The sequence below is a fragment of the Aythya ferina genome, assembly GCF_964211825.1.
Source record: "Aythya ferina genome assembly, contig: HAP1_SCAFFOLD_1279, whole genome shotgun sequence".
Classification (NCBI taxonomy): Eukaryota; Metazoa; Chordata; class Aves; order Anseriformes; family Anatidae; genus Aythya; species Aythya ferina.
The window spans coordinates 1-15936 of NW_028180782.1; the positions used below are offsets into that span (position 1 = coordinate 1).

A 15936-nucleotide genomic window follows, 5' to 3' on the forward strand; every position below is an offset into this window, starting at 1 on the left:
CTGAAAGAAAGAAAATTAAAACATGCATGCCCACACAGTTCTTTTTTTGCAAAATATTCAGGACTGATGGAAAGCTGTTTATTTAGATTGAGTCTGATGGTGTTCAGTAGATGCCAGAAGACACAAAATCACCAAAACAGAAACGTGAAAATTCATAGCTCTGTAGAATCAGAGTAGGAAAATCAGCTGTAGCACCATGAGCATTTTAATGGCACTGGAATAGGTAATTATGAGCAGAAGTTTGCATCTCTTGAGCACCAATATCATAGGATCATCACAGAATGGTTTGGGTTGGAAGGGACCTCAAAGCCCACCCAGTTCCAACCCCCTGCCATGGGCAGGGACACCTCCCACCAGACCAGGTTGCCCAAAGCCCCATCCAGCCTGGCCTTGAGCACTTACACAACTACATTTATCTATACACACACACACATATACTGTTACCTGTATTACAAACCAGTATATTTATTCTACGTGCAAGAACCAAAGTACCTTTTATTTAAAAATATTTTCTGCTCATAACAATCAAGAAACCACGAATCACCTCTACTGTCAGTACACAAAGCAGTCTAATACCTTCTTTCATTTCTTACTAAACAAATCTCACATCTCTCCCCTCCCTTGCAACAAAAGAAAGACCTGACTTAAGATTTAAAACTGCTGGGTACATGCCCCAAGATGCGCATCCTCCTCTCCTCTAGAAGCTGACAACCTAGCTGTCCTCTCTATGCTCAGTGCTGGCAGCACTTCCTACGCAGAAATGACAAGAAGTAACACAGAAGACTCAGGTGTTAGCTTCACACATCTGGAGAACTGCTACTTTGCAGGATGCAGGCATGTGATGTGGTGACAATGCACCACTACTCGATGTCGGGTGCCTGCTTGCACCCTGCTGGAAGGGTCATACTTCATGCCCATTCAGGGGATACCTGTTCCCAAGATCCAGCACTTGGTGTTCATCGCTGTGAACTGAACAGCACAGCTTGGTGGGAAACTGCAAATCCTGGGATTGCTGAACTTGCCTTGAGTTGCTGCCATGCTAGGGTTTATCTGCAACACTGCTTTACTTGGTTTTGTTATGCTCAGGCAAATAAAAAGCACCTCCAGATTTACCACGGCTCATCTCCGTTCACTTTAAAGAACGAGGCCTCAATCTGGAGTCCATGTGCCCCAGCACCAGTCACACACACAGCCGTTCTTCCACACTTGGCAAATGATGGAAGAGAATCAATCTGGAAAGATTCTGGGGAAAAGGGGGGCAGTTCTCTTGTCATCTGTCCAGGTCTCACCACCACTTTATAAAGCATTCTGCTAGCCTTACAGACCGTGTCTGTAACAGGATGTTTGCTTACAATGTGCACTCATATTAACTCCGTGTGTGTCATATGATGAATCTGTAGGAGGCTGTACTTCCTATGATTTAACATCTCATTACGGTTCGCTGTACTGATGAGTACTTTTTCTCTGTTCATCTTCAGGCTGACAGCCAGAAGAGCTGACAGTATCTGCTCGTACAGCTAATTGTAGCTGTATCACAGGATCTAATGAGCTGTTTGTCCAGGGGTACATAGATGTAAGTGCACTTACATCAAGTGTCTACAGAATATGAAATGTAGCTCGCAACTAACTGCTAACGCCCATAGCCAGGTACCAGAACGATGTGTGTAAGCATTAAAAATGATTTCCATATGATAATGAAAAATGTATGGTAGAAAATATAAAGGATGTGGTGGATAGAGAGTTCAGGGTATTTTGTGTAAAGTAAGAAAGTGGTTCCTATACAGTCAGAGCATGGATTCAATTATTTTACAAGCGACAATATAATGCTAGCTTGAACAAGTATCTCTCTGTCAGCCTAAAGGAAGCCTACCTTGCCTAGCTGTCATGCTAGTTTCCATGTCATGAAAACCTTCTATAGATTGAACACTATAACAAGCAGAAGTATATATTATCACTATCTCAGAACAGACCATAGAAGATAAACTGAAAGTTTTCTTCCAAGAAAGGCTTCTTTCCACCTGTTTTCTCAACGTTTTCAAATTAAATCTTCATCACGACTAGACTTCTAGACGGCATTCACCCATGCAAAAGGTGTTACTCAAACTGCTGTTAACCCAAGCCTACAGAAGGACAACTGTGGTGAACACGAAGAGAACAAAGCACAGGAATACTTACCAAATGCAATCAGCACCAGTGTGTAAGTAGTCAATGTATGGAAGGTGATTTTGGTCTCGAGACCAGCATGAGGTAGAAAAGACCATGCCAATATTTAGCCAAGGAATCGTCACTCCTAAAACAGAGATTGAAAATGAGTTTTGAGTAACTGCAATTTCTGATTAAAATACAGTTTGAGGGCATCTTGGTAGAAAAATCTTCTACCTGTCAGCTGACCCTGAAGTTTTAAGTCTTCCTATCAGAGTGAATAATTAACAAAGAGTGATTTATTTATTAAATTCAGCATTTTCTACTACCAGATGCTTACAGTGCCCTTCAACATATTTGTTTTCCAATAGCTGTAAAAAATGTTACTCTTTAAATTACTGACAAAAGCCCATAATTCAAGCTCAACAACATTAATCAGAGGAGGTTGCTTCATGTTGTCAGGTGTACGTATACATGTGAACACGTATCCTCTTTCCCAGCTGGTGGGGTCCAGGCTCAACATCTGCACAGGTGACTGGATTTTGCTTTCAACTAATGTTTTCTACTGGTAAATTTCAATGGCACAGATGCAGCTGGAACTTGTAACACTTGTGACAATTCATCTAAAAAACCTGCATGCTGCTTTGCCCAGCGCTCACCTAGTTTGCAAGTAAGAAAGTTGCATGGCTCTGTCTTTCAGCACCTTGACAAAAAAACAAGAACACCGATGCACTGGCAACAACAGAAAGTGATACTGCGAGCACAACTGGTTCCTCCCAGGTATATGGTCTCAACCGTTCATTAATTCTTAATCTGCACACCTGCTTTCAGCCCTACACACACCAACTGCTACATACAACTGCCTCTCTACCCGGGCAGCCACCCAACAGAAGGACTGGAAGGAGTGAGAAGGCTTTGATGACTACACGGCCACGTTTAGAAGGAACTCAGGACTGCTGAAAACGTAGGAAAGAGCCTTGCTTACCAGGCACAGCACCAAGATGTCGCAGGATGGATCCTGTATTATTAGGAAGGACTGTGAGGTTCCACCCATGCCTGTTAAGGGGGCAACACAGAGGCAGATACATGTCAGTGCCACGTCCCCGCTACCAATGTCCCCAGCACTGTGCTGCCCTGCTGGCCTCGTGCCCCCACCTCTGCTCGTATCAGTGGGGCAGCCAGCACAGACTCCGTGACCTTACCTTGAAAATGGTTCAGATTTCCCCACAGGAAAGCCACTCCCGTGGGTGTTGGTATCTACTTTTCCACAATGCACTGCTACATGGCAATCTTTCTGTTCCACTAACCGCCAATATTCTTGCTGTTGTGAAAGAAAACGGTGACAGATTTTCAGTTTATTGAACAAGGTATCTCCCGTTACATTAAAATATAAACCCCAGAAATGACATCAGAAATGTAACTCAACATACAACACTGCTTAAAAATAAGAATATAAATAATTATAAGTAATAGTGGATTGCAAAGACAGAATTTAGATCTCCTTGTTCCCGTGCTTCATCACAAAATGAATTAAAACATCCTTCTCTTCCTCAGTTCATCAACACCTTTATTAAATATGTTTAGGAAAAAAAAATCAAGAGAAGAAATCAGTACCGTATCTATCTAATAAATTAATTTTCTTCCACACCAGATATCCCACACTGAACTGTGAATGGCAGTGCCTGAACATCAGCTATGCTGAACCTGCACGCTCAATCTCCCCCCTATGAAACATTTGCCACCCCTTGTGTTGGTCTCACCTCTACTTCAGCTACCGTAGGCTCCTTTGTGAAGCACATGTTCATGATGTTTCTTGCTGTTCGGTAGAAGGTCGTTAAAGAAACAGACCTACCCTGTGGAAAAAGAAAATATAATGAAAAGTGAAAATAAAAAAAAAAGGTGCCTCCTTCTCCCCTGGCTTCGCTCTTCTCCTTACATGCTCAATCTCAAATCACAAAGAGAAGAATGTCTTCAGAACACATGTGGATCTATACTCATTTCTTTTTGGGGAAAATATCTCAGTGATAGAGAAATCTTATCACATGACATCATATTTAATGTCAAAATAATATTGTTGAACCAATCCTTTAGAGACCAGCTGAACATTCAAAGAAAACCATGTACACTGCTTCATCCAGCACAGCTCTGCGTTTCAAAACTACAGGAGAAGGACACACAACTCGGTGCTCAACACTCCCTGAACTTCAGATTCAGATCCAAAGGACCATGTGGCTATGCTTTTACATACACAGAAAGAGATGAAAAGGATTTAGAAAGTTCATAGAAATGTTCAGCATCAAACCAGTATTGTATGAGATCAAAGGGGGTCACAAAAAATAAAGTTTACTGAAATTACACTAATCATCTGCACACAAAAACTAGTTTTGCACCATTCAATAAAAGTGCAATTTCAAGGAACCAGGACCATTGATTGCAAGGCTGAGGAAAGTAAAATTCAGTAAAATTGCCAAATGAGTGCACTCTTTCTTGGCACTACTGCAGGACATAGCCTGTATGAGAGCAGAACCTGACTTGGTTTTCTGTTCGAGCTCTATCTAACTCTCTGGGTACCTGCTTTGATGCGCATCTCTAATAGCAGTAGCTCTGGGAGCATCCTCTGAAGGCACTGAAGGCAGGAGCACCAGAACCCGCTTGCTCCTTTCAGCCAGACATAGCAGGACACCCATACAGGCACAGCCCTGTTGCCTTCTCTACTCCAGGGTGAAAGAAGGGAGCTGGGAAGCCACAACCTGTGAGAGCTGGTGGGTGCCAAGCTCACGAACCCCACAGTAGCTGCCGTGGCCAAGCTGGTTTACAGGGATCACTGTAGGCAACGACCAGCATCGCTCTGCAAACACAAAGCTGAAAACATCTCCCACACCTTACCAGATCTACTTCTTCCTCTAAACCCCAATGTGTTCCCCGCTCACCCAACTGAGCAACCATGGGCTTAAACTCCACTTAAACTGGCATTTTATCTCTCGGACTACAACCTTTTAGGTTTTCCAGTAATGAAACAGATCTGCCAAACCACCTAAGCCTTTTCTCTTATATATTTATGAACTATGCCCAAGAGTAAGCAGGGAACAACTGCACAGCAGCCTTTCGCCCAGAGGCCAAGTCTATCGCTTTGCCAGGCTCCTACAGCTGTGACATCGTCACTTTCTTAATTGAACGCAATGCAATTAGCCGTGGCAGAAGCTTATGAAATGCCCACAGCCTGGGGCCCTCCAGTTCCCATAAAGTTCAGAGCTGGCTGCTTTGTGATACAATAAGCGATTTCCTTCATCTTTTAATGCCCTCGTGAATCATTTACTGAGGCAGAGCCTTGAAACGAGAACTCCCATAAAATGCAGGGCCCGCACCAACAGTTGTCAAACTTGAGCACATAGTTCACTGATCACAAGCTGACAAATGCTCTGCAACAGCTTTCCCTCATCCTACAACGAGAAGGAAGAATGAGGATCGGTCTTCCAAGATCAGCTGTGTCTTTCCATTTTTCAGATATGCAGCAAGCAAGAGAAGAGGAAAAACTCAACAGTTTGGCCCTTTAAAATTGTATTTGCCCATTTTTTCCTCAATCAAGAATCTGGTATCTTTTTAGTCTCCTAGAAGTTGTAAAACAAATTTAATGACTGAGGTTTTCTATCTTTTTATTTGTTTGCTTGTTGTTTTTTTCTTAATCTAAGGGATCTCACAAAATTTTCTAATGGGTGTTCAGAAAACAGTTCAAAATGCCGTAGCAGAGCATCTCAACCAGAATGCAGAATTAAGTGCTGAGAAATAAAATGACCTTCTAACTGCCCTCAAAAAATGCTTGAGCAGTTCAGCACCTGTCCTGGGAACTTCAAGCTACTCAACAGAGTCTCTGTTGCTGTGACAGAGACAATATATAAAGTATTTTCTCTGACAATATGACAGAGAAAGGATTAAGGGACAAGCTTTCCCTTTCCTTTTTTTGACTTTTTTTCCCCATGGTCTCTGCATCAGCCTCAAGAACAAACTGGGAGCACCATCAGCAAGCCTGACGGGTGTGTGTCACCTCTGGCAATGGCATGGAAAGGGGAGGAAAATCAGGCAGAAAAAGCCACACTTTTAGGGAGTAAAGAAAGCAAGGGCAGCAGCCTGCAGCATGCACCTAAAAGCACAGCAGGCCCTGCAGCCTGGCAAGGAGCAACACTGAAAGTAATTTGGGAGTCCTGGCAGAAAATCAGCCAAACACAAAGGAGATTTACTCCAACCTTGACATGCGATATGGTGGTAACTGCTCCTGGAAGACTGGATGTCTCTTTCTAAAAATGCGTTCCAGCTCAAGCACATGCTGGCTGCAGGAATCACCGTGCAAAGCCCTAAATGTATGGTGTCTCTTTATGGTCTGAGGTATAGATTTTATGATCCGAATTGGACTGTGTCCATAGGATTATGATGTTCTCCTCCAGCCCTCGATCTATTGACCTGGACATTTATAGAAGGGCTTTTGTTTGATTGTTTTGTTTTTAATCAGAATGAGAAATGCGCTTTAGAAAGGAACCATAATAATCCCACCACATGCTGAAACTGTAACATGAGGACACAGTCTGATAAAAAAAAAAAAAAATTAGATTTTCTCAGAAACGTGTTAATAGGAAGAGAACAGTCCCCCATCCACATGCAGACACGGAAGGACACCGTCACACTCAAGAGAAACAGAGAATGCAGGATTAAAAAGTTTGTTTCAGAAATTTCTGTGAAGTGCCCTAAGCTTAAATCCAAAAGCCAGGCACCACCTCAGTTTGGTCCTGCTGGGCTGCCTAGTAACGAAGGACTCCCACTGCAAGATTTCTCATTTTTATGCTTTCGGGCTTGCTCTAAGCACCATAACCTCTTGTCAGGCACCTGTCCTTGAGGTATAACCCCTCAAGTGCTTTGGAAATTGAAGCTCCAGCTCCTCTGCTCAGAGGGACTGGGCCTCCTGAGGGAGCTGTACAGCAGGAGCCTGGTCCAGGCGGAGAGAGCACCAGCCTGCAGCCTCAGCGATGCTCCTCTCTGGTAATTCCTATGCCACAGAACAGAAATATTCCTAAGGTCCTGTTACTGGGTTTTGCTGGACTCAGACACGGCCTGATGCTTCCAGCACCATCAGTGCTTTTTGTGCAGCTACAGCAACTTGGGGGGAAGCTCTCAGACTTTTTTTTTTAGGGGGGAGGAAGTTACCAGCCATATCTTGCTTGCCTTTTTTTTTTTTTTTCTTATTTTCTAAAAGCCTGACTGGGATACTTCACTTAACAAATTACAGTCTTGCTTTTTGACCTACTTGTTTATCTTCTAAACCTCAACTTGCGACTTACACTGGGAAAGGAGAGGCATCCCCCCCCGGCTACGCGGGAGGTTGTTCATACAGCAGTCGGGGTAAGTCGTATCAGATTTTTCATTTCACGTCATTAAGCACAATATTTTAACCACCTAAATGCCACTCCACTATTCGCAAACACTGCTGTCATTAGATATGCTTCTGTCCAGTAGGCAGATGGCAAGGAGATTGCTTTTCAGAGGCGGGATTGAGGACGGAGTCCCCAAATAAAAAATTCTGGCTGACAAATCGTAATAGGCTGCAAAGAAACCCGAAGCAAGCTTATAAAGCCCAAGTCATGAGCTCACGCAGCCTCTAAATAGCTTAGCAATAAGCCACTTTGGGCTATCTGGCCTCATTTCCCAGTGATGGAAGTGAGATTGGAAAGGGAAGAACAGCGTATTCCTTTCCTGGGCACGGACACTGAATTCTGTATTTCTCTCCGAGCTTGGCTGAGCAGCTGAGCACAACTCCGAGCTGCGCTGCGAGCCGCAGTGCCAAGTCCTGCTCAAGGGCAGGAGGCTGCCAAAGAAAACACAGTGAGAGAGTCAGCATTCTTTTGTAAATGATGTACTCGATACGTGGAGGACTGGGCGTTCACGTGACTGTTAGCGCCGAGCAAAATTTGGCAGCGCAGATGAAAATACTGTTTGCATTTCAATTTGCCCTTTCTAAACGTAGTCTATTCCCAGTGATGCTAGCTTTGATGTGAAGTGCTGCTGCTACTACAAGAGGCTCGCAAGAAGGGGTGAGAGAGCAGAGCATTGCTTTTAAATGTCACTAGAAAATGAAAATAAAAATTGCGTCTGCAAGGATAATTGGGCAGAGCTATTCAAGGAGCCTCTCACAGGGAGGCGGAGGGGGGTAGCCTGGCGCAGGAATGTCTCCTTACAACGAGGAGGCATCCCAGTTTTTCAGGCACGCCGTCAGAGCCAGGCAGATGAGGCTAAAGCCAGCAGAGCGCCCGGGTGTACAGCCCAGCAGCTCCCCCCAAAACCGGGTGCAACCTGGAGCACAGCAGCGGCCGTTCTGCGCGAGGAAGCCAGCAGAGCCCGCCTCGTTACCTTGTATATACACTTGTGTAAGTCGCTAAGAACTCCCTCCTCCTCCTCCTCGTCCTCCTTCGTGGTCTCCTTTTCCTGAGCGAAGAGCCGCCGCCTGCCCGTCTTCAGTGGGACGTCGACCTCTTTTAACTTGTTGCGGAAGCCGTTTTTGTGAACCACGCCGTTGATGAGTCCGTTTTTGGGCTCAAACCGGGGCAAGGAATGGAACTTGTAGGCATTCTCCGAATGTCCCTCCAAAGGTCCTTTCCTCTTCTCCAAGATCTCCTTTTCCAGCAAGACCTCCTTCTCCAGTTTCTTGTGCTCCTCGGGGGAGAGGGAGTCGTAGGAGAGCAAGTACTGGCAGTAGGCTTCCTGCAGCTTGGCCAGCCTGTCCTGTGCAGTTTTGGGGATGCGCAGCATGTCTGCCAGTTTGTTCCATTTCTTGAGGTCAGTCACTTGCTGCATCCCCCCCATCTCGTTGATCAGCTGGACGAAGCAGGCCAGGTCGAGCTCGCAGCCTCCTGGGGTCCACGTGCGCCAGGCAGCAGAGTTGGGGGAAAGGGAAACACAGGAACTGGTTAGCAAACCTGCGGGTGGCACACGGCAAGCGCTCCTGCTAGCTGGGAACACGCGGGACGTGCCACTTGTGGGTACCTGGGCACCACAGCAGGACCGTCCCCACCCTGCACGCCTCCCAGGACAGGCACCCGCTGCTGTTCTGCTGACTTAGTTTGCTCAGAGAATTATCGTACCTATTTGCAGTGGCACTCCCTATGGCTAAATTTGCTCTTCTTCTCGAGTTTCACGCCCATCTCTTCTCAGAGCATCCCCAGCTATCTCCTGACACGTACCTTGCCCCCGTATCACCCAGCAGTAGGGGAAACAGGAGTTGCCCAACTCTTAAAAAGCCCCACACTCCCACCCTCCCCTCGTCTGCCACCAGCCCCACATCTGCTTTATACAGGCAAGAAGAAAAACAAGTGTCAAGAAAGGTGCTGGCAATCAAACAGACAAGTATTTATCCTTTCTGGAGGTGAAATACCCATTATCTCATGTCCGAACAACACTTTGAATATATTAAGTATTTAAAAGGAGCACAGTAACATCATTAATTTCACTGCAGGTAGAAAAAAATAATAATTTAAAGATGGGGGAAGAGGGAGAGGAGGTGCCTTAAAAGAAAGCTGGCAACTGCTACCACGTAAAAAGTTCCAGATGCATTCTCCCACTTTGAGGCCATCCATATTTTATATTCCATTATGGGTTTGTATGTTTTAAGATGACTACCACATTTCACACTCCAGTCAAAAAATAAATCCGAAGATTGTACAAACTTCAGCATAAAAAGCAGCCAAAAGGATGACGAACAATAAAGGAAGCATCATAAATACTCTCAAAGCACAGAAATAAATCATCAGCAGAAAGAGTTAAGAAACTGGCCAAAGACCACCTACAATTCAACAGGGCACTGCTAAAAGAAAAAGAAGAATTAATACAAAACTGGTGTCAACATCGCTGCCACATCGTCTCTCCTTCTCTTTCTTTTTCTGTGATGAAAGTAGAAAATCATTATGCCACAGCGGTTAGCACTTAGAAAGAAATGCTATTATCAACCAGGAAAGTGCAAGAAGCAGCATTATGGTAAATATTTGCTGTTGGATGCACAGCTACAGGATCTGGTAAGGCCCAGCTTTATTGTCTTGTTGCTTGTGCAAGCAGTATCACGTCCTTACAACTACACCGTGCTGTACCTCAGACACTTCATTGCTGATCGCAGTTTTCAGTCTCCTTCATTTTCCCTCCCATATGCTCTTCTTCCCTCTGTTTTCCCCTCTCCCCACTGCCAATCCACCATTTCCAGGTGATGCTGACAGCAGAGCGAGAGGCTGCCTGCTAATGGTGTCAGCATAGCCCTGGTCAAAGGTGTGGAAAGTGGGGAAAGGTTTTTGGTTGCAGCCAAAATCACAAGAAAGGCTTTGAGAAGTATACAACAAGGCTGTAGGCAGGGCCACAGCATAGCAGGTTTACCTTTTTTTTTTTTTTTCCTAATAAGCTAAATGTTTAAGTCTTTGTGCAAAGAAAAGGTCAAGACCATTGGAAAAAAAAAAAAAAAAAATTGAAAGGCTTTCCTTCTTTCCTCCTTAATCTTCCCCATACAATAATACTCAAGCTGGCCTCTATTACAGAAAGCGCTTTTTTGGTCTAGTGTTACAAATGCACAGTTCACAAATAAACTGGAAGTGTAATTTCAGATGGCTTTTTATCCAATCGATGCAGCCCCCTTGCATAAAGTTGGGTAACACGCTCCTAACTTTGAAAGAAGCATGGCTCCGGTTTGATATTATGCATGTTCTGCTGCGCAACAAATTGCGCACACCCAGTTTCAAGCCCTCGTTTCAACACAATATTTATGACTTATTTAAGAAATGCAATATTCTCCGGTATAATGGAATGATAGCTCATAATCACTCTGCAATATAAGACCGTAAGTATCACATCATTCAATCAGAGTCCCATATATCTGGCAGATGCTCCATAGGGCCAGCCACAGCTATGGTTTACAAAATGGTCTCAATTATAATTCCATTTCACACAGTCATAACTTTTGGAAGCATTTATATCTCATGCTGATGTTTTCCAGGACTGGACTAAGCATGTTGCTTAAACTTTCCTTGAAAGACTAAAGAAAAAAAAAATAAAAGTTTTAACTCTATTTCTAAAGTGCCGATAGCTAAATGGCTTAAATATGAGACCTGGCACATGTGCAGAAACGGCGTTGTCTATTTTTTTTTTTTAATTGTCTTAATTTCAGTACGTTAGAAATATGTTTAAATTGCCCATTGAGCAAGCTCATTAAAAAAAAAAAATCTTAAATCTTCAGGTATGTGTTTAATACCAGACCTTGGCACTACACAAGTTATTGGCAACACTCCCACTGACTTCAATGGAAATGTGATTCGGGCCCTGAAAGAGGGGATCTGTATGTATGTCTGCTTAAATAAGTGTGCATTTATCATCACAGATCATTTTACATCTTTCCTGCTGGAGCCAACAGATTTCTAATCTCTGTACAGTGATGATCTCCAGCCTCTCTTCTCCATTTTGTTTTTAGTTTTAAACACCAGATAGGTAGGAAATTAACTGCAGAAAGGATACATGGGATGCAAATTTTGTAAGAGCCCACTGTTTGCTCCAGTTATATAGCACCCAGCAGAATAGAAGCCTTGCCTATTAATTAGGCTCTTAGGTGCTTAAATAATACAAATAATTAACAGTAATGCCATCTTAATGCCAAGTTAAGGTATTTCATTAAAAAGTTAACATTGTTCCAGGAGCGTTAATCGAGCTGTCTTGCACATTCTCTCCTCTCTCTTGCCAATGTAAATTTAATTCATTATTCTTCTCTATTAGCATACAACCATTGCATACATTAGGCATACAAAATGTTCACTTATTGCTGCTTGAGTGATTTTAATTTTCAGATTTCCTTGAATGTTTGTGCATGGTTGTTGCAACAGAGCACTAACCCTCACCCCTTCTCCTCAAATTCTGTCATTCTCTGTCGAGCCCTTCACCGTAAACTTTGCAATCTCTTTGTGTGCTTTTATGCATTTTTCACTCACTTACCATATGTGACATAAAACAAACTTTATAAAACGGGGAGAAAAAGCATTGTGAACAGTTTAAGCAAAAAAGTGTGTCCTTTAATCCAACTAGCGTTGATAGCTGCCTCTGATGGGATAATGCCTCAGAGGCAAAATTCTAGCCTCAAGTTGCAACATGCAGATCCTGTGCGATTTGACTCAAAACACTTCAAAAACAAAGGAGAGGGTTAACACAAATTAAAAACAAAAGTTTGTTACTGTATCATGGCTGCAAAGGCAGTGGAGATGGAGGTGGCTCATTCAATAGTTCATTTGTATGCTGCTGTTGTCATGTTTTTATAAACTATTGTCACATTTTTGTCACGTGTCATATTTGACAGCAGACCATAAACCAAGAATTCTGTTAAATAAGTGATTCTCACTCAGGCATTAGCCCTGGCAGACACCTGCTGAGAGAAATAATGAAACCTCCATTTTGCAATCAACCACATTTTACTGCCTATTCTTGACACTTAATGGTTGTTAAATGTCAGCAGGTCACTGCAAATTTGTGATTTTAAGTGCCTGAGTACCCAAATAGAAGTCAGTTTCAAGATATTTTTCCCCTTGGTTAAATGCTTTTAAAGGAAGGGGGAAAAATATTTGTATTCTAGCTTGGCAGCGTTGTAACCTGTTTGGAAAACACCTTTGGTACGGTCCAAGAACATTCCGAGGCAACATTTAAACCAAGACTATCGATATCTATAGCTGTACTACTTAATAAAAGAAAAAGTAGGGAAAGGAGGAGATCCTTAAATCTGAAGGCCAGGATGCTGTATAGCATATTTCCCTGGGTGAAATAACAAGCTAGCAGGAGGAAGGTGGCAATACAAAGCCTCCTGGCGAAGCTCTCCCACAACCTACCTGCATCGTATCTGAGCCAAGGGAGAGATGTGACGCTCTGTAGTGTTAATTGAACAGGGGTTCGGTTAAGCATAAAGGCAAACGGAGCATAAAGTTGCAAATGGACTCTAACAAGCAGCGGCAAAAGGCCAAGGAAACCACAGCCCTTACCTATGAGTGGGAGTTCGTCCATGGTAATGCCCTGAGATTTGAGGTGCTTCTTGATACAGGCCAGCCGCTGCACGTTGGGTCCCCAGCGCCTGCCTAGCTTGTGTATGTGCTGAATCTGTGTCACAAACCGCATTTCATCATTTAGCTTGCACTCAGGTCTCCAGTCTGGAGGAGGAATCACCCTGCACATCCCATACTTCTCTACCTGAGCTCGGACTGACTCAATGTATATCAGTGGGTCATGAAATTCCTTGGTGGAGGGCCTAAGGATGGGAATCTCCCCCAGCATCCCCCACCCAGACTTACTACTGCCCTTTTCGTGCTTTCCCATTGAGTCTTGTGGCTTGTGCAAGGACTCCGCTTGAGAGGTAGAACGATTTTCACAGGAGGCATTTTCAGTTTTGCCATGTGCTTGTTTCCCTGGCGTACTCTTTCCAGCAGTGGCTCTTTTCGGCCTATTTCTTTCCAAATTCTTCTCTGGCACTTCCTTTTTAAGGTGTCCATTCAGCAAAGGCTTTTCTACAGCTGCCTTTTTGCTTGCAGCTTCTGCCAAGTTGATGGCCCCTTTCATTCTCTTGGTGGGCGACTGTATTTTGTCTATGTGATTCGTCTCTTCCAGCCTCCTCTTTGAATTGCGCAGCCCCTCCCTTAACTGTCTCCCCACCTCCTTAGTGCATGTCTTTTGGTTCAACTTGCCATTGACTTTTACACCATTAACAGCGGTATTGTTAGACTTGGATGCTCCAAGGGATAGCACCTGTTTGCGGGTTTTTGCATTGCTACTTTCTAGTTTCCCTGAGATTGTGTGGTTGACAGGTGAACTGGGTTTGTGGTGATTTAGTTTGGTTTCCTTGACCAGTTCTTTCTTGGCTTTGGTGTATGTGACAGTTCCCTTTGTCACTGTTGCAGTGTACTTCACAGTTTTGGACGGTGAAGGTCTGACTTCTCTCATCTTTTTGGCACTGGCTGCATTTGCACTCGGAGATGACATTCGAGTGACTCCGTTGACTTTAGAAACCTACCAGGAGTGTCGCAAGGGGAGCAGAAGGAAGGAAACAGAAAACAGAAGAGTAAATTAATAATGTTACCACGCTACCACACCTTCCCATTTGCTGGACGATCACATTCTGCAGTCCTGACTCCTGGCCCTTTTGTATAATGTTCATAAAATATTTTTCACCCAGACAAGAGAAGAGACAGGGCATTTAGAATAAAGGCATTTAGAATGAACAAATAGAAATATATATATATATGTATATATATATTATTTTTTCTTTTTTTTTTTTTTTTTTTAAATGAACCAAAAAGTCTCCAGAAAGCCATTCTTGCTTTCAGAAAGTACAAAGCCTCTGGCATTAAGAAGGGTTACATCACTTGCATTACCCTCTTCCTTGTCTACCAGAAAGCATGTTACAGTATCACAAAACACTTGTAGTCTGACCTACAAACTAATATTTTTATTATCTCCTTTTCCAGCCCTCAGACACATTCCCTCTCCCACCCAACTTCCCTTAAGTGCACACACAATTTGCTGCTTAGCAGACAAACTAACCAGTGCATACCACCTACTCTAACTGGAACGGGCACATTTTGCAAACGCCAGACACTTGGATTCAAACAAACCTCCTCTCTATACATATAAAAATAAATATGGAATACATTATGCACCCAACAGAACAGGACAGCCACGAGGGATCCAGTCTGTCATGCATATTAAATCTTGGGAGGCATCTTTTTGCTGAGGTTAACAACATGAAATACAAATTTTTAAAAAAGATTTTGTTGTTTTGTTTTTGTGTTTGTTTTGTCCTGGCTGTCGGTTAGTTACTGGTTGGTTGTTTTGTTTTTAAGTTTGATATCTGGGCAGTTTTACTGACACACATTTTGTTATTGCTCACTAATGTGTCATTGCAATTTACAAGTGCTGGACTCCACTGCTTTCTGTTAGGCACTTAAACCCAATTAGGAAACTAAAATTAGTATTTTAATTAGAAGACATGTTAAGCACTGAGAGCAACCCTCACAGAAAGAACCCCTCAGCTTCAAAGGGAATTGTGACAGCTCAGCACTGTCAAAGCAAGCACCATTACTAAGAAAACGAAGTCCAAGTTTAAGCCTTTAGCAAGTTTAGCACTTAAACAAATTTAAATAGTTTTCTCTCACCTCCCTAAACTACCATGAGTTCAGAAAAATACATCCAAAAATCACAAACATTGATAAACATGCTCAAAGTGAAAGCATACATTACAACCACCCCTTACGAGCACTCAGGTGAGTACCACCAATTCTGCCAAATCATGCTTTACTATTACACTTTCACAAAACTTGTCATATCAGCTTCAAATAAAGAATGCAAGAATTGCAATCGCTTATAAAGTAGGGAGAAATTGTTATAAAACAGGGATAAAACGGAGGCTGAGAAGATCGTGCTCTGGTCTCACATTAAGTGACTCGTGGAAGAGGAACAACAACCTGGGATTCTGCATACCCAAACATGCCTGTATATGCGTACACTTACTAGGTGCCCTTTCTCCTTTGCACTCCAGAAGCTGGAGCTATAATAATACCCTTTTAAAACCCATCCATGTTCTTGTCCTTCACATGCTTTCCAAGACAGAAAAACTTGAGGGAAATCCAGTTAACTGATTACCTGAGCTTTTACCCTCAGCTTTCCAAAAGACGTCTATTACCTGGAAAGCAAACGCTTGCTAACAGAAACGCATTTACCATTTTCCCTTGAAATTTAGGCAGTACTCTGCTTTTG

The 15936-nt window shown here is 43.2% G+C and overlaps 1 protein-coding gene across 2 annotated transcripts; it reads right to left on the reverse strand.

Annotated features, from left to right (window-relative positions):
• Positions 1-2153: 2153 nt before the first annotated feature.
• Positions 2154-14217, reverse strand: LOC311429510 (protein Jumonji). Of its 2 annotated transcripts, none has more exons than XM_084540599.1 (6): positions 13479-14217; positions 8536-9035; positions 3903-3995; positions 3345-3463; positions 3128-3198; positions 2154-2290 (listed from the first exon to the last, which is right to left on the reverse strand). In XM_084540599.1, the coding sequence occupies exons 1-6, from the start codon at positions 14161-14163 to the stop codon at positions 2172-2174; spliced, it is 1587 nt and encodes a 528-aa protein (XP_084396725.1). In that variant the 5' UTR covers positions 14164-14217; the 3' UTR covers positions 2154-2171. The 2 variants fall into 2 exon arrangements, with proteins under 2 accessions (XP_084396725.1, XP_084396724.1); XM_084540598.1 differs by having other exon boundaries at positions 13173-14216.
• Positions 14218-15936: the final 1719 nt, after the last annotated feature.

Excerpts from the sequence above, each read along its gene's own strand:
- LOC311429510 (XM_084540598.1), bottom strand. The coding sequence starts at position 14,163 with ATGTCATCTCCGAGTGCAAATGCAGCCAGTGCCAAAAAGATGAGAGAA. Across the intron at positions 3,199-3,344 it reads AAATCTGAACCATTTTCAAG|GCATGGGTGGAACCTCACAG; the intron begins GTAAGGTCACGG and ends CCCCCTTAACAG. Across the intron at positions 2,291-3,127 it reads ACATCTTGGTGCTGTGCCTG|GAGTGACGATTCCTTGGCTA; the intron begins GTAAGCAAGGCT and ends TCTCTGTTTTAG.